At 44.1% G+C, this 23,233-nt stretch overlaps 1 protein-coding gene across 3 annotated transcripts in view; it reads left to right on the forward strand.

Annotated features, from left to right (window-relative positions):
• The window catches only part of LOC124048606 (band 4.1-like protein 4), a 109,089-nt gene extending 86,175 nt beyond the window's left edge, over positions 1 to 22,914 (forward strand). For 2 of the 3 annotated variants that reach the window (XM_046369561.1, XM_046369560.1), the window contains 17 exons: positions 5,652 to 5,739; positions 6,000 to 6,088; positions 7,107 to 7,170; positions 8,283 to 8,374; positions 10,009 to 10,086; positions 10,776 to 10,891; positions 11,531 to 11,621; positions 11,832 to 11,918; positions 15,698 to 15,808; positions 18,287 to 18,346; positions 18,765 to 18,842; positions 19,449 to 19,568; positions 20,043 to 20,090; positions 20,346 to 20,417; positions 20,784 to 20,894; positions 21,324 to 21,402; positions 21,623 to 22,914. In XM_046369561.1, the coding sequence (XP_046225517.1) occupies positions 5,652 to 5,739; positions 6,000 to 6,088; positions 7,107 to 7,170; positions 8,283 to 8,374; positions 10,009 to 10,086; positions 10,776 to 10,891; positions 11,531 to 11,621; positions 11,832 to 11,918; positions 15,698 to 15,808; positions 18,287 to 18,346; positions 18,765 to 18,842; positions 19,449 to 19,568; positions 20,043 to 20,090; positions 20,346 to 20,417; positions 20,784 to 20,894; positions 21,324 to 21,402; positions 21,623 to 21,736 (1,498 nt within the window). In that variant the 3' untranslated portion in view covers positions 21,737 to 22,914. The remainder of the gene's footprint in view (positions 1 to 5,651; positions 5,740 to 5,999; positions 6,089 to 7,106; positions 7,171 to 8,282; positions 8,375 to 10,008; positions 10,087 to 10,775; positions 10,892 to 11,530; positions 11,622 to 11,831; positions 11,919 to 15,697; positions 15,809 to 18,286; positions 18,347 to 18,764; positions 18,843 to 19,448; positions 19,569 to 20,042; positions 20,091 to 20,345; positions 20,418 to 20,783; positions 20,895 to 21,323; positions 21,403 to 21,622) is intronic. The other variant, XM_046369562.1, reaches the window with a different exon arrangement.
• The last annotated feature ends 319 nt before the right edge of the window (positions 22,915 to 23,233 follow it).

A 23,233-nucleotide genomic window follows, 5' to 3' on the forward strand; every position in this document is an offset into this window, starting at 1 on the left:
TATCTGACTGACTGACTGGTCAGAGAAAGACTGGGGTAGGGGGACAAAAGAGAGGTAGGGGTTAGGCAGAGAGGAAGAGAGTGAAAGAGAGAGAGAGAAGAGGTGGGAGAAGATACAGATAGACATAGAGAGCGGTTGTGAGAACAGAGGAGTTGCAGGGGGGAGGAAGAGAGAGAAATGTATAGACAGAGTGAGTGGCACTCAGGAAGAGAGAGAGACATAAAGACACTGAAATATGAAAACAAGAAGGGACAGAGCTGAAGCAGAGGGATGAAAAGGGATACAGAAGGAGCAGGAGAAAGGGCAGAGTTATATGCAGAGAGACAGAAATAGAGAGAGAGTGATATGAGATCTGAGTGGGGATAGAGAGGAGGCAGAAGGCGGAAGAGAGAGACAAAGGGTGCTGGACTCAGATAAAGAGTGGGAGAGAGGGTAAGGGAGAAGTAGAGTCAGAGAGATAGACATGGCGGGCTGAGAATCTGCCCTAGTTCTCTCCAGAGCCTGTGGATGTCATCCTCGCTGTGATCTGCTATATAGTCAGCACCAAGAACCCAGCAGCACACCCCCTGTCATATATCTGCTGCTCTCTGACACTCTTCCACTTCCTATTCCTGCCTCGTCATACCAGGCGATCCCGGTCCCGGTCCCATTTGTCCCACAGGCAACAGACAGGCCAGGTGGAGAGACATAGGGCTAACCACACACACCAACAGCACCCACACACAGCCTGGCAGACCCGTCCCCGCCTGTCTCCCCCCGCCCACCCCAGAGCGTCCGTAAATAACTCCCCCAGTTCCAATGCCATTCGCCACTCGCTGTATTTATACCAGCAAACATCTCAACCGAGTCCCCAGCCCTGGCCACCTATAAAGAACATGTGAACAGAATCCATAATGGACTCGTAAGGAATCCCGGGTGACATTGTGTCTTCAGGTTAGGGAATGAGAAGAGGTAGAGGGGGAGGAGAAGGAGGGGTGTGAGGAGCTCTAGGGGTCATGCTTGAACAGGCTGTATGAGCCTGAGTCTTTGTGTTGCTAATGTGTGTGATCAGAAGATCAATGATACGTTGCAGAGAGGGGAGAGCAGAGAGGAGAGGAGGGAAGGGAGGGGCTGCACCACTCCAAACACAACATAAGAGGGGAGATGTAGAGCACGGGATACTGTGTAGAGTTTACACTGCAGACACACTGCTTATAGTCCAGAGTTTACACTGCAGACACACTGCTTATAGTCCAGAGTTTACACTGCAGACACCCTGATTATAGTCCAGAGTTTACACTGCAGACACCCTGCTTATAGTCCAGAGTTTACACTGCAGACACCCTGCTTATAGTCCAGAGTTTACACTGCAGACACACTGCTTATAGTCCAGAGTTTACACTGAAGACACACTGCTTATAGTCCAGAGTTTACACTGCAGACACACTGCCTATAGTCCAAGTTTACACTGCAGACACCCTGCTTCTAGTCCAGAGCTTAGACTGTGGGCTTCATGATACATACACTAACACCTTATTGACCTAGGAATTCCATCACCCTTCATCCACATTCATGGATATTTGGTAGACTTAGTTGGTTGTTGGGACATGTTTCACCCTCGATAAACATACCGTAAAACCACAGGGAGTTGCTCCATAGCTGTGGTTTCCTTGACTGCATGCTTTTGGTTTTCAAACACGACCCTTTCTCTACGAGATTGTAGTTAATCAGTAATGGAAGATACGTAACCCAGACCACAACTTAGTTGAACATTATCTCACATGGAATTTCAGGAACATGGAAAACCATTCCTGATTAGATGAGGAGGAGAGAAAGTATGTGATGTTACATTTTTAGTTCCTTTGAATTTATTTTATTTTATTAGAATTTTTTCCCCACCTTTAATTAACCAGGTAGGCTAGTTGAGAACAAGTTCTCATTTGCAACTGCGACCTGGCCAAGATAAAGCATAGCAATTTGACACATACAACAGCGTAGAGTTACACATGGAATAAACAAAACATAGTCAATGATACAGTAGAACAAAAGAAACAAAAAGTATATATACAGTGAGTGCAAATGAGGTAAGATAGGGGAGTTAAGGCAATAAATAGGCCATGGTGGCAAAGTAATTACAATATACCAATTAAACACTGGAATGGTAGATGTGCAGAAGATGAATGTGCAAGTAGAGATACTGGGGTGCACCGGAGCAAAATAAATAAATACAGTATGGGGATGAGGTAGACAGATGGACTGTTTACAGATGGGCTATGTACAGGTGCAGTGATCTGTGAGCTGCTCTGACAGCTGGTGCTTAAAGCTAGTGAGGGAGGTATGAGTCTCCAGCTTCAGAGATTTTTGCAGTTCGTTCCAGTCATTGGCAGCAGAGAACTGGAAGGAAAGACGACCAAAGGAGGAATTGGCTTTGGGGGTGACCAGTGATATATACCTGCTGGAGCGCGTGCTACTATGGTGACCAGTGAGCTAAAGTTGGGCTTCACTTAGCAGAGACTTGTCGATAACCTGTAGCCAGTGGGTTTGGTGACGAGTATGAAGCGAGGGCCAACCAACGAGGGCATACAGGTCGCAATGGGGAGTAGTGTATGGGGCTTTGGTGACAAAATGGATGGCACTGTGATAGACTGCATCCAGTTTGTTGAGTAGAGTGTTGGAGGCAATTTTATAGATGACATCACCGAAGTCGAGGATCGGTAGCATGGTCAGTTTTACGAGGGTGTTTGGCAGCATGAGTGAAGGATGCTTTGTTGCGATATAGGAAGCCAATTTTAGATTTAATTTGGTATTGGAGATGCTTAATGTCAGTCTGGAAGGAGAGTTTACAGTCTAACCAGACACCTAGGTATTTGTAGATGTCCACATTTTCAAGGTCGGAACCATCCAGGGTGGTGATGCTAGTCGGGCGTGCGGGTGCAGGCAGCGAATGGTTGAAAAGCATGTATTTTACTAGCGTTTAAGAGCAGTTGGATGGCATTGAGCAGTTGTATGGCATTGAGGCTCGTTTGGAGGTTATATAGCACAGTGTCCAAGGACGGGCCGGAAGTATACAGAATGGTGTCATCTGCGTAGAGGTGGATCAGGGAATCGCCTGCAGCAAGAGCAACATCATTGATATATACAGAGAAAAGAGTCGGCCCGAGAATTGAACCCTGTGGCACCCCCATAGAGACAGCCAGAGGACCGGACAGCATGCCCTCCGATTTGACACACTGAACTCTGTCTGCAAAGTAGTTGGTGAACCAGGCAAGGCAGTCATCAGAAAAACCGAGGCTACTGAGTCTGCCGATAAGAATATGGTGATTGACAGAGTCGAAAGTCTTTGCAAGGTCGATGAAGACGGCTGCACAGTACTGTCTTTTATCGATGGCGGTTATGATATCGTTTAGTACCTTGAGCGTGGCTGAGGTGCACCCGTGACCGGCTCGGAAACCAGATTGCACAGTGGAGAAGGTACGTTGGGATTCGAGTGGGATGACTGCGGCAGCTTTCCAATCCTTGGGAATCTCAGACATTATGAAAGAGAGGTTGAACAGGATGGTAATAGGGGTTGCGACAATGGCGGTGGATAGTTTCAGAAATAGAGGGTCCAGATTGTCAAGCCCAGCTGATTTGTACGGGTCCAGGTTTTGCAGCTCTCTGGGAAGGGAAGCTTGTGGAAGGCTACCCAAATCATTTGACCCAAGTTAAACTATTTAAAAGGCAATGCTACCGAATACTAATTGAGTGTATGTAAACATCTGACCCACTGGGAATGTGATTAAAGAAATGAAAGCTGAAATAAATCATGCTCTACTATTATTCTGACATTTCTCATTCTTACAATAAAGTGGTGATTGTAACTGACCTAAGACAGGGAATTCTTACTAGGATTAAATGTCAGGAATTGTGAAAAACTGAGTTTAAATGTAGTTGGCTAAGGTGTATGTAAACTTCTGACTTCAACTGTAGATACACTGAGTGTACAAAACATCAATATTATTGTGTTGCACCACCTTGATTCATTGGGCCATGGACTCTACAAGGTGTGCTGGCCCATGCTTCCCATAGTTGTGTCAAGTTGACTGGATGTCCTTTGGTTGGTGGACCATTCTTGACACACATGGGAAACTGTGAGCGTGAAAAACCCCAGCAGCGTTGCAGTTCTTGACACACTCAAACCCGTGCGCCTGGCACCTGCTACCACACCCCATTCAAAGGCTCTTAAATATTTTGTCTTGCCCATTCACCCTCTGAATGGCACACACACACACACACACACACACACACACAATCCATGTCGCAATTGTCTCGAGGCTTAAAAATACGTCTTCAACCCGTCTCCTCCCCTTCATCTAGACTGATGGATTTCACAAGTGATGTCAAGAAAGGATCATACAGTAACTTTTACCTGGTCAGTCTGTCATGGAAAGATCAGGTGTTCCTAATGTATTGTACACTCAGTGTTTAAAAAATAGGATAACACAAACAGGTTTAGAAACGTATTTCCATTGTGGTCCTCTTAACAAAATACATCATCGATGAACATCAAAGTAAAGATGGAAAGCGAATGGAGTTGAGGCAGTTTGGGAAAAGTCCATATGGCTTGAGTGGAGGGCGCAGATGGTACAGTACAGCCAGGGAGAAAGTCAGCCTGTCAGTCTGTCAGACAAGCCAGGAGCTCTTCATCAGAGCCCATCGCTTTGTCCAACGCTCCCAGTTCCTCCATCGTAACCGCTCCTTTGTAGCTGATCCTCCGCCGCAGACGGTGAGTAGCACCCACCTGGGTGATGCTTTGGCTGCATTAAAGCACCAGAAAATCCCCCACACATCAGCGGTGGTCAGGAACAGTTCCCTCTTCCTCTCTGACATCGCAGTCTCCACCTTCCAACCGGCGTGGGACACAAAACAAAAAGATGGCGCGCTGCTGCTGCTGCTGCTGCTGCTGCTGCTGCTGCAGCATTCTTGAAACGGCAACATTAGCCATCCAGCTAGCTAGCTAGCCAAGGCAAACAAACAGATTTAACATCAAAGTCCCGTAACAGGACATTGAAGACCATGTTTATGTGATGAAAACAGAGATTTGGAAGAGTAAGGGGAAAAAAAGTTCACATTTATATTTACTAAATGTACAGGAGCTCTCTGCCTTGGCGACCTCATGGGCACCTCTTCAGAGTGAACCCATTCAGAGTGAACCGTCTTCAGAGTGAACCCATTGTCTTGTACCTGTCCGCGAGGACAATCACACCACAGTAACTCTAATACACTCCCTATAATGACCTCTGTTGTTGCCCAAGGTCAGGCTGATCATCATGATAGCTTCACAGTTTATTAAACTGCGGGATTCCTGGCGGTTAAACAACTCGCCAATCAATCCACCGGGAGTGAATTACAATGCAATATATATCAACTTTACATTCATTTTTCATGTTACATTTGTTACATGGCTGTTTCTAAACCCTTAGCTTTGGAATAGATAAAAACAACTTGACCAATTATGTAGTCTCTATTGTACACTACTTGTCATTGTACACTAGATAATATTACACTATGTGTACTTGTAGATGTATACTTGTAGATACACACTGGATAACACTACATTCTATGGGCTTTTCCATGGACTGTAAAAGCCTTTCCTGATGCTTCGCTAACAAGATAACATCTCTGTGTTTCAGGGGTCAGGTTCCCTCCGAGGCTGAAGCCAATTATTTAGGAACAGCTAAAACACTGGACATGTATGGAGTCGACCTTCACCCTGTATTCGTAAGTCGGAGCTGGACTCGCTGACTGTGGAGAAGACTGAGATGCTTGTTAGAGTTGTGTTGTGTTGTTTATCACAAATCACCTTGATCATGTTCCTTACCATTTCTCTCATGGCAGCCTAACGTTTGGTTCTGTTTACTTGAGAGGACTTTTTTTCTCCCTTTGACACATACTTTAGTATCCTTACTGTGTTATTTCTGGTTGGCAGTTATTATGTAAATTGTGTTTGGTATAATACCTGTTATTGTGGTGTTTTGCAGGGAGAGAATCAGTCTGAATACTTCTTGGGGCTGACCCCTATTGGAGTCGTTGTTTACAAAAACAAAACACAAGTTGGGAAGTATTTCTGGTAGGTATTGTGTTGTGGCAGTATTTAATGAGAATCATCCACTTTAATTTGCGATCATAACCGTGAATACACACTAAAAAGAAAGAAATAAAGGATCCTGGAGGGCTTAAGGGTTCTTCAAATTGAAACTGTGGGGATACCCCTAGAAGTTCTTCGACAAAACCTTTTTGTTGGATCCTCAAAAAACTTTTGGGGTAAATGTTTGAACTACCCCCCCATATTATTATTAATAATACGCATAACAATAACACAATATTTTAAGTTATTTAAAAAAAATCCTGATATGACAAACTCCCAGCAGAGCCTCAAGTCCAATGGCTATATCCTCTATATCCTCTGGCGTGTTGATGTTGTATCAATAGCTGGAATGATTTTGCAGTGCATGGTGATCTAACATGTTTCCTGTTATATTCATCAGAGGTGTGGGGAGGGTGAAGTCTGAATCCCAAAAATAGTAATGATACAGATGATTTTCATTGAAGGGAGGAGGATGGTACATGTGATCTGCAAAACACCAATTGACATACTTTTATATGCCTCTTCGTCTGTATAACTACAGATACGAAAATTTGAGCAGTTCAGTCGTCATCTGCAACCAATCCAGCTAGCCTTCTACATATTCTTATAGCCTACATATTATTCTCTCTGTTGATTGATATCCATTGAATTGTTTCCATTTTCTGTTTTTAGAAAGATGTGCACAAATATCAAAAAGATAGATATTGTTTTCGGATGATACCATCTATTTAGATCATATTCGGGACAAACCTTACCTTAAATTGAGGAGACCTTTACTTAAAAAAAAAAACATTGCCTGCACCTGATGTCCTTTCAAATTCAAATCAAAATGTTTTAGTTGAGGAGGTTTCTCGGATGAACCCCACCTCCTCTTGGGGGCAAGTTTCAGCGCCAAGAACACGTAAGGTTCTTCAAAGAACTTTGAGGATCTTAGAAGAACCCTTGTTAAACCCTGAATATTTTGTGCACTTCATTTGTTTGATTACATTTATCGTTTCAGGCCAAGGATAACTAAAGTGCATTTCAAGGAAACACAATTTGAGCTTCGAGTTGTTGGAAAAGATGTAAGTTACCAGTTATCTTTCAGTAATTATCCGCATGAGGAATGTTTTGTGGAGTTATTGGACTGTATTTCTACCGTGGCTTTGTTTTGTGATTCTTCTTCGATTCTTTGTTTTGTGATTCGTCATTTTGGCATGTTTCATAAACTCAATAATGCGAGAGCATTCACACGAGCTAACTCGTAATTACTGAATGAATCAAAACCAATTTGTTTGGATATCACAGGTGTGGAAAGCCTAGTTGTAAAAAAATATCCCCCATATCAGACCTTATTATGAGGTATAAAACGGACAATGTTCCCAGGAGTATCTGCAGTACTCCCATGTGAAACCTTGAAAGATCCACTGTGTGTTTGATCTTGAGACATTTTGACATAAACATTAGGAGGATGTAAGGAGAGGAATTAAAGAAACATGACAGTTCAGCCTCGTCTCTCCCACCTTCACTGATGTTCACTTCACGGGTGCAAATGAGAAAGTGTACATTTTTGGGGAGGATAATGATCATTTTGATCATTTTCAAAGTGATGGAAAAACTGAAGTGGTGTGGCCTACCCCGTCAGATATCACTAAAGCAGAACCACTTTCCTCTTCTCTCCGTTGAGATAGACTCATTGAGTCTTGCTGAATGATATGGTTTCCTTTATTCAACCTGAGAGTCTCACTAAGCCATGAATAGAGAGGCCTTGGAGCAGAGACCCATGATAACCCCGTTATTGATAATATCAGAGCAGCTCAGAACGGAGCTTTATTTGAATATAGGAGACCTATGGGCTTACAGTAGCTACCTCCTCTCTGAGACTAGCTGTAAGGGAGTCTAGAGAGTGCAAGTTGTCCTCTCTCGACAGTGATATCCATTTGCCTAATGACCCAACAGACTTCCCATCGTGGTTGAGAGATTACACACTACCTGTTCATTTACATAAACACTTAGATAAAACACATTTAAATGGTACATTTGATATGAGTCCTTTCCACCACCACCACCACAATTGTTGTTTTCGGAATTAAAGATTAAAGGGCTCTTGTTATGATATACATCTTCTTGGTTTAGCTGACGAATGTGATTTGTATTATTTGTTTGTATACGAGATGATGTTGTTGTTTATTTGCAGTGTACAGAGACGTCGTTCTTCTTCGAGGCACCCAATAAGACGGCCTGTAAACATCTGTGGAAGTGCTGCGTAGAACACCACACTTTCTTTAGGTAAAAAAACTACAAAACGCACACACAGTCCAGGGCAAATACTATGGTATACTGTACCAACACTATTGTAACTTTTCAGTTAGAAACTTCGACCACCTTCCACAGGTAAAACCCCAAACTATTTATGCTTCAGTGGAAAAATAGTCCCTTTTATCTACAACACGATCACCCACACTAATTCCAACAAAAGCCCTTCGCTGTTATCCCCTCAGGTAGAAACACTATCACATACCTCTTAACATGAAGATCCCAGAGTCTCTCAGTCCTTAATCAAAGTGAACAAGGCCTATGTCTGGCAGCACAGCTCAGTGCGGTCCCTTGTGTGTGTGCGTTGGCCTAATGAGAGCAGACTTACACGGACTGTGCCCTAAAGAGCAGGAGAGGCAGCAAGGCGCGTGAGGCTCTGGATTTACGCTGTTTAATCCGCGTGTGAACCCTGCAGTCTGCTGGGTCCCTATGGCACAGACAGACCTGGAGCTGACAGGTTGACAGGAGGGGAGGGGGCCCCCCCAGTATATAGTCCTCTGGGGGAGAGAAGGGTGGAGGGGTTGGGAGAGAATGTGTTATGCTGTGATGGGACTATGACACGAAGGTGGGCGAAGTGGGCATAAACCATCAGATGAGAATTGGCATGTATCTGCTGCATTTTTAATGAGTGGATATATTATACAAGCCCTTTATAGACACCTGAAGAAAGAGTGAGAAAAACAATGGGAAGAGGTACATTTTTCATTTTAGCTTCTGGTTGGATGTACTGACTACATCCACCTACCTTCAGTCCTTTTTCTCCATCTAACACCTTCCATCTAAAGTGTTTTTCAACAGCGACTTGAGTTATCTGAAGTGTTACGGAGCCCTGTGAGCGAGGCCATAGTGGTAGTGGTGTATTAAAGCGGTGTTGGTTTTGAGAGAGCGCACTGGTGATGGTGGTGTTAATAAACACATGGCTGGGTGAGAGACTACAAGAGGCTTTTATAATGGCCTTTTACTTTACATCTATACGGTAATGGAGTAATGTACCACTAGTACCAGATACACTCACTCTCTCTGACTCGAAAGTTTTGAATTTTAATGAAGCCCGAAAGCTCTTAGTGGCGTTTGAGCAGCCATTATGTCATTAATGCAATGATCAGAACAAGATAACTGCTTCTTTTATGTGTGTGTGTGTGTGTGTGTGTGTGTGTGTGTGTGTGTGTGTGTGTGTGTGTGTGTGTGTGTGTGTGTGTGTGTGTGTGTGTGTGTGTGTGTGTGTGTGTGTGTGTGTGTGTGTGTGTGTGTGTGTGTGTGTGTGTGTGTGTGTGTGTGTGTGTGTGTGTGTAGCAGCAATTGAGATCGCTTCTCTTCCTTTAAATGTATAAAAAGTACAAAGTGGATTCAGAATTCAAACACGCGTCGCCGGTCACCTTTGTGAAAGATGCAATTTTGTTTATTTTCCTTTCAACCTGAGCATTTTATCCTATTTAACATGGGTTAGTCACATTCTAAATTAATTTTTTTTTAAAGACAAATGTGTTACCTGTGGATTAATGTACTGTAGAAATGTGCACACCATAATGAGACTTTAGTGGAAGTAGAGTACTTTTAAATTCTACATCTAGGCCTGCTCCCTCATTGCTGTCGTATGCTTTTTCTAGAATGCCAGAAAATGATTCCAACACACTTACAAGAAAACTATCCAAATTTGGTTCCCTGGGATCTAAACATCGGTACAGGTGAGAGAACCTCGACTCTTTATTCCCTTCAAATGTAGTTAGCTCTGTTTGAAAAGTATTATAGAAACTGTATAGAATATAATGCATTTCTATAATCTGTAAAATGGAACTCCACACATTTTTGTTTGGCAAAGCGGGGTGTAGGTAAATCCTAGAGAACTTCTCCCAGCGTGCATTCATTCTAGAATCCACAACCTCATGAATAATGGAGACTGTTTTAGTAGAGGAGCTAAAGGGGGATACAGTGTTCAACAGACAGAGAGAGACTGTGTGTGTGACACCACAGACAAGTTGAAGACCTGAATAATTCAGAGATCACACAACATCCATCTCTCCTTTGTCTGCATTCGGTTGTCTACTTCCTGTATCTACTCAGAGACGACTGCCACTCTGTACACCAGTTGCATATTTATTACATGATCTACTACTGACCTCTGCTAGGTTTAAGGTCACTTCAGTCACAACCGTGGCTGGGTTTTCTATGCTCATGTTGCTTTTCAACACCTCGTTGCTGCATCAGACTGTGTAACAGTGTGCCTGACAAAAGGGTTTGACATATGAAAAGGCCAAGACCAGATCATCTCTGTCTCACATAACTTGACAGGCCAGGAACATCTTCCCCTAAAACCATGAAAAGACTAGATGGACTAAACAACTGTGTGTGTGTGTCTCTCTCTCTTTCCCTACAGTGGTAAGACAGCTATGCAGATGGGCAGGGATCCGTCTATCAGTCTGCCCCGGCCAGACCTGCAGGTGGTCAGGACCCGCAGCAAGACCTACCCCAAGAGACCACCACCGACCACAGGTCAGCTGGATATGCAGCATACCTTGAGCATACACATCATCTACAGACACACTGCACAACACCTACCAAGCACAATGTCACTACGACAAGGGTGACGTATCAATGGTAACTAATGCCACACATCATTTATAGCCACAAAAACATTTCCCCTCCTCTCTACTGACACACAGTAGAACATCTCAGGTTCCTAATGACAGTTCCTCTTATGTCGGGTGTAAAGCAGCTTAGTTGAGTCTCAGTCCCAGTAAGTTTATATTCACTTCCTCCTCCTGTTCCCCCATCGGGAACAACACAGGGCTTCAATTAGCTAAATTATATTATATTCACTTCAGCAGTTCACACAGACAGACGCACAGTATGTTGGCATAGCGTGCTTGACTTAGCATTGTTGTTTTCACTGTGTGCAGTGGAAGAGTAATCTCTCTGACACATTCAGTGTTTGAATTCTCTATAATTACAACTTGCAGGGCTCAGAAATAGACAAAACTGTGTATAATTCAATGAATCTGAGCCCTTCGTAGGAAGGCTACCATGCCACACGTAGTTACGGACGGAGATTGTTCTCGTATTGAAACAATGGAAAGAGAGAGGCAATTTGGTTCATGTTTCAATCTTACTGAACATCTCTTCTCCTTATAGGACTGAACAATGGGAATCGGTCAAACACAAAGACGGAGAATTCGGAAAAAGAAGGAACGGCTAAGATGACAGCACTGCCTTCTGTGAAGAGGTATCAGGCACGAGCAAGACATGTAGAAAATAGTGTACGAACGAGAGAGGCAGTAAGTTTGGACCAACTGGAGAAAGGGATATAAAACAGAGATGGAAAGAGAAGTTGAGGTGGGGGATTGAGAATGTTTCTCCAGTGTAAAGTGACAGCTCTTCATAAAAATGCTTAGCCCAGAAAAAATACTTTGTTGACCCGTTCGTTTATCTTTAGCGCCAAAGTGACCAAGGCGGAAAATGGTGGTCCAGAGGAACAGCGAGGGAAGCCCAATGCACCGTGGGATGAGAACGCCCCACAAAGGTACAGTACTGTCTGATTGGAGCCCCTGCTCTGTGATGGATCGGTCTGGTCTAATATGTTTCAATTACACTGTTGTCTTATAGACTAATCCTCCCTAATACAGTCTGTGTTACGTACATTATTTATATTTAGTGGATTAAGCATGTACACACACACCTCCTCCGTTGACAACAACGGCAGAACAGAACAAAGCCCTTCAGTAGTGAAGGAGGCTTAACATAGTACACACCAACTGATTCATGAAATGCACTACTGGAAGAAGTGTGTGAGAGCCCAGTGACGAGACTCATTTTTCATATACTGTGTATATACTGTGTGTGTATATATATATATATATATATATATAGACATACATACATACATACATACATACAGTGGGGCAAAAAAGTATTTAGTCAGCCATCAATTGTGCAAGTTCTCCCACTTAAAAGATGAGAGAGGCCTGTAATTTTCATCACAGGTACACTTCAAATATGACAGACAAAATGAGAAAAAAAAATTCCAGAAAATCACATTGTAGGATTTTTAATGAATTTACTTGCAAATTATGGTGGAAAATAAGTATTTGGTCACCTACAAACAAGCAAGATTTCTGGCTCTCACAGACCTGTAACTTCGTCATTAAGAGGCTCCTCTGTCCTTCACTCGTACCTGTATTAATGGCACCTGTTTGAACTTGTTATCAGTTTAAAATACACCTGTCCACAACCTCAAACAGTCACACTCCAAACTCCACTATGGCCAAGACCAAAGAGCTGTCAAAGGACACCAGAAACAAAATTGTAGACCTGCACCAGGCTGGGAAGACTGAATCTGCAATAGGTAAGCAGCTTGGTTTGAAGAAATCAACTGTGGGAGCAATTATTAGGAAATGGAAGACATACAAGACCACTGATAATCTCCCTCGATCTGGGGCTCCACTCAAGATCACACCCCGTGGAGTCAAAATGATCACAAGAACGGTGAGCAAAAATCCCAGAACCACACGGGGAGACCTAGTGAATGACCTGCAGAGAGCTGGAACCAAAGTAACAAAGCCTACCATCAGTAACACACTATGCCGCCAGGGACTCAAATCCTGCCGTGACAGACTGCTTAAGCCAGTACATGTCCAGGTCCGTCTGAAGTTTGCTGGAGAGCATTTGGATGATCCAGAAGAAGATTGGGAGAGCGTCATATGGTCAGATGAAACCAAAATATAACTTTTTGGTAAAAACTCAACTCGTCGTGTTTGGAGGACAAAGAATGCTGAGTTGCATCCAAAGAACACCATACCTACTGTGAAGCATGGGGGTGTAAACATCATGCTTTGGGGCTGTTTTTATGCAAAGGGACCAGGACGACTGATCCGTGTAAAGGAAAGAATGAATGGGGCCATGTATCATGAGATTTTGATTGAAAACCTCCTTCCATCAGCAAGGGTATGATGAAACGTGGCTGGGTCTTTCAGCATGACAATAATCCCAAACACACCACCCGGGCAACGAAGGAGTGGCTTCGTAAGAAGCATTTCAAGGAACACTTAAACAACATAATGTAACTCCAAATCAATCACACTTCTGTGAAATCAAACTGTCCAGCAACACTGATTGACAATAAATTTCACATGCTGTTGTGCAAATGGAATAGACAACAGGTGGAAATTATAGGCAATTAGCAAGACACCCCCAATAAAGGAGTGGTTCTGCAGGTGGTGACCACAGACCACTTCTCAGTTCCTATGCTTCCTGGCTGATCTTTTGGTCACTTTTGAATGTTGGCGGTGCTTTCACTCTAGTGGTAGCATGGCAGAGTCTACAACCCACACAAGTGGCTCAGGTAGTGCAGCTCATCCAGGATGGCACATCAATGCGAGCTGTGGCAAGAAGGTTTGCTGTGTCTGTCTACGTAGTGTCCAGAGCATGGAGGCGCTACCAGGAGACAGGCCAGTACATCAGGAGACGTGGAGGAGGCCGTAGGAGGGCAACAACCCAGCAGCAGGACCGCTACCTCCGCCTTTGTGCAAGGAGGAGCATGAGGGGCACTGCCAGAGCCCTGCAAAATGACCTCCAGCAGGCCATAAATGTGCATGTGTCTGCTCAAACGGTCAGAAACAGACTCCATGGGGGTGGTAATGAGGGCCCGACGTCCACAGGTGGGGGTTGTGCCTACAGCCCAAAACCGTGCAGGACGTTTGGCATTTGCCAGAGAACACCAAGATTGGCAAATCCACCACTGGCGCCCTGTGCTCTTCACAGATGAAAGCAGGTTCACACTGAGCACGTGACAGAGTCTGGAGACACCGTGGAGAACGTTCTGCTGCCTGCAACATCCTCCAGCATGACCGGTTTGGCGGTGGGTCAGTCATGGTGTGGGGTGGCATTTCTTTGGGGGGCCGCACAGCCCTCCATGTGCTCGCCAGAGGTAGCCCGACTGCCATTAGGTACCGAGATTCTCAGACCCCTTGTGAGACCATATGCTGGTGCGGTTGGCCCTGGGTTCCTCCTAATGCAAGACAATGCTAGACCTCATGTGGCTGGAGTGTGTCAGCAGTTCCTGCAAGAGGAAGGCATTGATGCTATGGACTGGCCCGCCCGTTCCCCAGACCTGAATCCAATTGAGCACATCTGGGACATCATGTCTCGCTCCATCCACCAACATAGGTTGCACCACAGACTGTCCAGGAGTTGGCGGATGCTATAGTCCAGGTTTGGGAGAAGATCCCTCAGGAGACCATCCGCCACCTCATCAGGAGCATGTCCAGGCATTGTAGGGAGGTCATACACTCTACTGAGCCTCATTTTGACTTGTTTTAAGGACATTACATCAAAGTTGGATCAGCCTGTAGTGTGGTTTTCCACTTTAATTTTGAGTGTTTCTAAATCCAGACCTCCATGGGTTGATAAATTTGATTTCCATTGATAATTTTTGCGTGATTTTGTTGTCAGCACATTCAACGATGTAAAGAAAAAAGTATTTAATAAGAATATTTCATTCATTCAGATTTTTGCATGGGCTGATGTGTTATTTTAGTGTTCCCTTAATTTTTTTGAGCAGTGTATATATCTCCTCCAGTTCACAGTATAACCTGGTCCCAGATCGGTTCCCTGCGGTCTTGCCAAACTCTATAGTCATTGTCATGGGCCAAACAATGACCATAGCAGTTGGCAAGACGGCACAAGCAGATCTGGGACCAGGCTATTACAATGAAGTATTATCTAGGGCCATTTGCATTTCAATAAGCTGGTTTCAACATGATTGAATCTACATATTGATTTGTGCTCCCTTGGTACGGGCTGTGTGTCTGTGTGTATGCGTGCGTTTGTTCCAGCATGCATGCTTACGTAACTGTGTGTCGGAGGGGCCTTATCTGAAGCTAATGAATGCAGACAAGATGTGTGTGTGTGTGTGTGTGTGTGTGTGTGTGTGTGTGTGTGTGTGTGTGTGTGTGTGTGTGTGTGTGTGTGTGTGTGTGTGTGTGTGTGTGTGTGTGTGTGTGTGTGTGTGTGTGTGTGTGTGTGTGTAAGCCTGGGGTCACTTAGCAGCAGCCAGTGTTGCGACCTGCTACCCTCGGCATTTAGCTTTATCCTCTGAGGCTATGTCGTCATCATCCTGGCACATCTGTGGCTAGGTGGACAAGAATGTTATTGTTGTTTACATAGGTAGGATGTCTTCATTCACACTAAAGACTGTACTGTGTAGGTCGTTTTGTTTGGCAACAGACCACAAGTTAGTTTCATCATACGGCTCAATGTATGTTCAGTAGGATTGACAGCTAGCTGCCTTGTTTTTCTCCCCAGTGGACTGTACAACACGGCCAACGAGCGAACAAAGTCGCCTAAATTCCCCACGGCACGTGGACGCACCCCGTCAGGAGGCAGCGAGAACGAGACGTCCCAGAACAGACGCAGGTGTGTACTCCTCACCGTTGTCCTTTTCACCTGTCAACCTATCTCAACTCTCCTCCCAATACCTTAGCTGACACTGGTATGACCTGTCCATAAATTGTCCAGGTGTCCCCTTCACCTAGGGCTAGATTCTATCAGTAAAATGTTCACAATGCTGTTTTGCCAGTGTTGGAGGTGAAACTGTGTTCGCGCTGTCAAATCCACAAATGGCTCCTTCTGTAAGCCATTGGATGCAACGAAACCACCCAAATTTATAATCCGACAAATCCCATGCAACCGCGTTGCAAGTTCAAACACTCGAATAAGCGGCGGTCTATTGTCTACACCTCGATTAGACTAAGATCTAAGTAACATTAATTTTAAAAATCTCAGTTTAAGCTAGAGAGATATTTTTTGCATGGGCTGCGTCTCAATCCACCGCATCCTCCTATGACGTCCTTCCGCATCTGCCTTTGGAAGCTACAGCGGTGATTGTCAGACCATGAGACATCAAAAAAAGTCATTCATTTGAAAAATCCCGAAAACCTTTCCTTCAAAACCTTATTCATTATGTTCCTTTTGTCTTTTAATGGCTTTAAAAAAATAATTGATGAATGTTATTAAATGCATATATGTTTAATATTTTTTATTTTAATATTTTGTTCATTTTGTTTTATTATAATATTTTTTTGTGTTTAATTTTTAAACATCCTTTTTTTACCCCCAATTTCGTGGTGTGCAATTGGTATTTACAGTCTTGTCTCATTGATGCAACTCCCGTGCAGACTCGGGAGAGGCAAAGGTTGAGAGCCGTGCGTCCCCCGAAACACAACCCAACCAAGCCGCACTGCTTCTTGCCACAATGCCCACTTAACCCGGAAGCCAGCCGCACCAATGCATCGGAGGAAACACCGTACACCTGGCGACCGTGTCACCACAGGAGTCCCTAGTGCGCGATGGGATAAGGACATCCCTGCCGGCCAAACCCACCCTATAACTCGGACGACACTGGGCCAATGGTGCGCCGCCCCATGAGTCTCCCGGTCGCGGCCGTCTCCCGGTTGCGGCGACAGAGGCTAGACTCGAACCCCGAATCTCTAGTGGCACAGCTAGCACTGCGATGCAGTGCTTTAGACCACTGCGCCTATTCAATGTGTTTCTATGGGCTATAGTAAAGGTCAAATTCAATCTTTTTAAAACTTTTTTTTTAAATATACACTACCATTCAAAAGTTTGGGGTCACTTAGAAATGTCCTTGTTTTCCATGAAAGCATACATGAAATGGAGTTGCAAAGGAATAGGAAATACAGTCAAGACATTGACAAGTTTATAAATAACGATTTCTAATTGAAATAATAATTGTCAAATTCAAACTTCGCCTTCGTCAAAGAATCCTCCATTTCCAACAATTATAGCCTTGCAAGACCTTTGGCATTCTAGTTGTCAATTTGTTGAGGTAATCTGAAGAGATTTCACCCCATGCTTCCTGAAGCACCTCCCACAAGATGATTGGCTTGATGGGCATGTCTTACCCAAATATGGTAGTGAGAGGAAGCCTAGTGGCTAGCAATGGGAGAAGATGGAACGAGATTGATTTTGGCCGACATTCTGCAAATGTTCTCATTGATGAAACATTTGATCTGAATACAGTTTTCTGTCCTTAAAATTATAGGGTAAAGTTTGAAAAAAAGTGTGTTATTTAGAAGGAGTGCAAAGGCGAATTTAGGCATTGCACACGTGCAGTGCACAGAGTTGGTGTTCCCAAACCGAAACATGCAAATATTTGCTAGAACGCGCCAATAGGATCTCACTAGCTTGTGCATGGCTCTGCCCACTATGACTAATTTGTTCCCATTGGAAATGAGACTGTGGTCCATCTTGGGTTAGTTATAAAAATCTTTGCTACATCTATGGGGTAATGTTGCCTTCTAGTGGTGTCATGTGGAACTGTCCGATTGCGTTATGCACAATATTGTGTGTATGTGTATAACGTAACATTTTAACCCTGCTGTAGCTCTTAAAATTGTTCCTATACGAGCAGTTCATTACACAAAAATATTGTGAAGACATTGTTTAAATTTCCTTGTAAATGCGACAATACTGTATGGAAGCTACTGAAATGGTGTAGTAGTATGTTTGTACTAGGCCATTGTAGTAATCAAATCAAATGTAATATGATGATTCATAAAGGTTAGTCTGGTCTGTCTGTTGTGCGGCAGAGATGCCGAGTTTCTGGGTAGAAACAGTGAATCAGGTTGCCCCGAGGGTGCGATGGAGTCGTCTCTTTGAATAAAATGGATACTGATGATTAGCATAAAGCATGGTTGGATAGATGCTCTCTGAATGTTTATGATTGTTAAAACATTTTAAACTCATAACACCTCCCTTTTTAATAGTATTTTGTAACATGACAAGTGACATTTCTCCGATGTCTTATAGTAAAAACATGACAGTGACAATAATATAACATGATCGTGACACTTCTGTGATCTGGTCCCTCAGGAAAGGCCAGGCCAGTGATCCAACAGCTCCCCAGCAGCAGAGCAAACAGCAGAGGAGAAGGTAGAGTTAACGTACCGAACTAAAATAGTACATTCTTAAAATTCTCAACCTCTGTCCTGTCTTTAACTAATAAAAAGGGCCACATCTTTACGTACACATTGACTCGATGAGTGGAAACCCAGTGAACGGCCCACGTGGTCGTTGACGTGCTGTATTTTGATGTCCACCATCCCAGTTGTACACAGGCAATGGTTTACTCATTGTGTGGTTCCCGTTTGTCAGTACAGTAGTTACATTAGTCCTGGAGTCATTCCTGTAAAAGTAAGCGTCAACCCCTCCCACTCATCCCCCTCTCCCACGCACTTTTGTCCTCTCTCCCTGAAAAGGTCACGCACAAACAACATTCCGTCTCATTCTCTCTCTCCCTCTCTCCTCGTCAACCTTTGAACCCCGTTTTATTCACCCCTCCCACCTGCAGGTCACGTTCCCGCGGCAACACCAGTAGTGGCAGCGAGTCTGAGAACTCCACCCGGGACCATCGTAAAAAGAGGAACCGGTGAGTGATGTCACTGTGCTTCCTACAAGTAGACATTACATATGCAAAGCTCTATAGTAAACTACTACTACTTCACCCTCATATGTTGGGAGCAATTCCACCATGTACAACTATTTTCCTAAGCCCGTGTCTGTCGTGGACGTTGTAAATGGAAGAGATAAAGCATATTATCAGGCTGCCATTGTTGTCTGAATGATACCATATCTTATTGAACAGCTATATCATATTGTAGGCCCACAATGGGCCCCCTAGCCGGGTCATACGACACACCTCAGTCTAAATATCTGAGCGCGTGACGCAGCAAAACGAACTAGGAAGAAAATGAAAGAGTATATTTCATGGAAACCTGTTGTGACAGTGAAAACGGGGATGTATGTCATGTATCGGTTGGCGAGGTCCCTAAGGGTAGTGTTAGATGGATCATGTGTCATAGTAGTTGCAAGTTGCAGCCGTACTGTCACCTCTGTGTTTGCCTGTGCAGATGGAATGAGGTTTCAGTGCATCTTCAGGTCTATCGTGTAGATATGCTTGTTTTGTATTGGTTCTACTGTATAATAACTCATATAACTGGTATTGATTATGATTGTATTATAATTTATCTTCCAGGTCTCGTCAAGAGAATGAGATGGTGGACTCTGGCCCTCAGTGGGAAGCTGTGCTCCGCCGTCAGAAGGAGAGGTCTCAGAACGACCCAAACCACCGCCGCTCACGACACCGCTCTCGGTCGTAAGTTACGCCGACTACACCACACACACATAGGGCGGCAGGGTAGCCTAGTGGTTAGAGCGCTGGACTAGTAACCGAAAGGTTGTAAGATCGAATCCCCGAGCTGACAAGGTAAAAATCTGTCGTTTTGCCCCTGAACAAGGCAGTTAACCCACCATTCCTAGGCAGTCATTGAAAATAAGAATTTGTTCTTAACTGACTTGCCTAGTTAAATAAACCTAAAATATATATTTTTTGAAGCACACACACACACACACAAACCCTCCTTCCCTGTCCTCCCTGCTCCAGAGACCCCCACCTCAGACCCAACCTGGGGAAATGATTTAAGCGCTTAGATACAACATTATTGGGTACCGCCTCAATTCCAAGACACAGAGAATAATGTCCATTCATTTCAATACAACCTCCCTGTCAGATGGTCTTTAGAAATAACCCTTCAACTGTTAACCCCTGTAATTCTGTGACGTCCTCCAGGCGGAGTCCAGACGTGCAGGCTAAGGAACAACTGTGGAAACACATCCAGTAAGTCCCATGACTCCGGTTATGAGATTCAACAGTAGTCTTTTAGCAACGGGCCTTTTCATCGTGCGTTGTGGAAAGTGAAACGTGTGACACTGTAGTAACTTGACTAAGCATTCATGAACTATTTATATAAAGTGTATACTATTGAAAAAAAGGTGTACTTGCACAGTCTTCAAAAAGGCTGTTGACACAGCATTGTCTCTAGGGTTATGGGAAGAGAGATATAACGTGCCCTTGGTGGTCTCGTCCCTCTAGGAAGGAGCTGGTGGACCCAGCGCCAGACCTCACAGAGGATCAGCTGAAGGAGATCCCGTACAAGAAAGTGGAGTGAGTAACTGCTCTTCCCTTCATCATTAGATAGATTATGATGGGAAAAAAATGGCCTAAAGGACAAATCACAGAATTGATCACGCGGAGTCGATATGTTGGGGGTAGGGTGTCTTGATCTGCACTTGGATAAGAAAAGAAGAGATCCAAAGCTCGGCTCATGTCTGAATTATTGAATCGTTGCTTCATCGTCGTCCACCCTGTAGAGATGCATTGTGCTCCAGACAGACCTCTATCTCACCGCCTCTGAAGTTGATGGATTCAGTCGAGAGAGGCCTTATATCCCTAAGGCTGAATAAGAGGTAGGCCTACTGTCCAACACATGAGATGAAGGGAATGATTTTATGTTCATCCCGTTCCTTCCAGAACCCAAGGAGACCCAATAAAAATCCGGCACTCTCATTCTCCCCGGAGCTTCCGTCAGTACCGGCGCTCCCAGTGCTCCGAAGGGGAGCGATCCGTGCTCTCGGAGGTCAAGTGAGTCTAAACTGGTCTCAGGCCAGATCGTATGGTTTTTCACTGTGCAGAGTCTTACTTAGAAATGCATCTCGGGTGGGATTCAATCCGAAGCGCGTTATTGAGGGCTGCCGATAATGCGCCTTTGAAAGGCAATTGCCAACGTTCGTGGAGGTCGCATTCGCGGTAAACACTGCAAATGACTGTCCAATTGGAAGTGACCTTTTCAAAAATGTCTAGCGTGCCGCAACGCGCCTCGAATTGAATCTCGGGCTCGACCCTCGTTTATTTATTGTGCTGATGGTTATTTCCTGTATTGTTCAGCACCTTTAGACACGATAGTGGGGGTGACGGTACGCGTTATAAATAATAGGCACTGTATCGTGTGATTCAAGTTTGATCCTGTGTATGTCTTCCAAGATCTAACACATCCCTCTACCCACTCCACAGCGCCCGGACAGATCTTGTGCCCCCATTACCTGTGACACGAACAGCAGACATCCCAGGTTCCAGCTCCACCCCCGCTCAGGTCAGTGCCACACGTACTACCTCTGACAAAGGCTGTGAGGCAGGATTTTGTTTTTAAAGAAATGAATAAAAGTTATACTTTGCAAGCGCATAGTGGATCGCTTTCTTTCCTTTGAATGACAGCGCTACATGTCTAAAGTACAATACTCGATGTTATTACCCCAGGCAGTTGATTCATCTCCCAGCACTGATAATCTGTGTGTTTGTTGTGCGTTTTCCAGAAGAAGCACGGATCCAAAGACACCCTGCTCTCAGAGATCATAGAGCGTGATGTGAAGAGCAGCGCTAAGGTGGTGAAGACTGTCCACCCTCCCAGGACCAAGGTTGAGACGTGACCTGACCAAAACACAACCCCCACCGCAGAAACAATGGCACAATCTCCCACCAACACAAAACGTCAAGACCACCCTGATTTCTTGAAAGAAAAAAATGACTTGTGAAATACAATGGAGGGAGCTGTGTAGAGTACAACGGCTGTACAGTGCGCCAGTGACAAGCCCCACCTTGAAATAATCCTGTGTGTGTCTATGTACGGTAACGTTATGTGTTAGATAATGCATGGGCACAAATGTCACTGGTCTATGTGCCAGTATGATGCTGTCTTTTGGAACACACCACACTGGGAACCCTGTACAGTATCTTCACATCATTCACACGAGCGCATTTCCCGGCTTAAGTGTTGAGTAAAGCCTGGTCTCAGATCTGTTTGTGATGTATAGCCAACTCCAATATACTGTATCACAGTTGGTCTGTGTCTAGAGCAAGTCATGGTCACCTGTTCATGCACGTAGCAACAGCAGCTGATAATTAAGCGGCAAAAACCTTTTCAGTTATTTTAAACTCGGATAAGTGTTTTATAATTAAAAACACATTTTTCAGTTATTTACATGTATTTTAACACTGATAAGAGTTCTACAATAAAACAGAATTTCAGATGTTTTTCTTTAAGCACATTGATTTCAGTCCAATGCTCACATGAAGGCTGAGGATGAGACTATGAATTGCGTAGCGAACACTGCACAGTGAGGTCCGACTGAGATCAATCATGGTCTCCTATGCATTGGCCTCCGATTTGGTTTGCGTTATTATTATACAACACAGTATTAAAACGGTGTTTCACTCATACATGTTGAGCTCCATATGGACACCGAGTGTGCGTCTGAAATGGCACCCTATTCCAGGTATAGTGCACTACTTTTGACCAGACCCTTATGGGCCCTGGTAAAACAATGATTTACTATAGGGGATAGGGTGCCATTTCAGACGCAGACTGGGTTATTGTATTGTCAAGTCAGGTGTGTTTACTGTAAGTATTTTCTACTGTAGGAACCTTTGATCCTGGACCCCATTTTGTTTTGCTCAAGAGTACTGAATAACTGTTTTGCATATCTCTGCTGTTTTAAGGTTAAAAATAAATAAATAAATAAAAATGTCACTTAGAACTGTGTAGCTACACTGTACAGTTGTTAAACTGGAATTTCAGTCCTTTTCAATAAATACATTCAATATGTCTCAAATATAATTTTGTGTTTCCTGCTATTGTCAAATGCTCTGGAGGGGTGGTCCATGAGCTCCAATCGACCTTTTCTACTTGGGCCATCTGCTACGGACTCTGGTTTGATTTTGTATCGTTTCTATGGTTAACCTGTCACCGCCAGAGGGAGCTATATGACCAGGATTTGCTCTGGAATGGTAGACTGTTGTAAGACTACTTGAAGACTGTAAAACTCGAGACCAAGATGATCCTGTGTAACATGATAACACGTTGATAATGGACTGCATCTGTTTCTTGCTTTTTCCTTTTACGCTTTTCAGAAGGTCACTTAGGTCAA

This window comes from Oncorhynchus gorbuscha, linkage group LG11, assembly GCF_021184085.1.
Source record: "Oncorhynchus gorbuscha isolate QuinsamMale2020 ecotype Even-year linkage group LG11, OgorEven_v1.0, whole genome shotgun sequence".
NCBI classification, from domain to species: domain Eukaryota; kingdom Metazoa; phylum Chordata; class Actinopteri; order Salmoniformes; family Salmonidae; genus Oncorhynchus; species Oncorhynchus gorbuscha.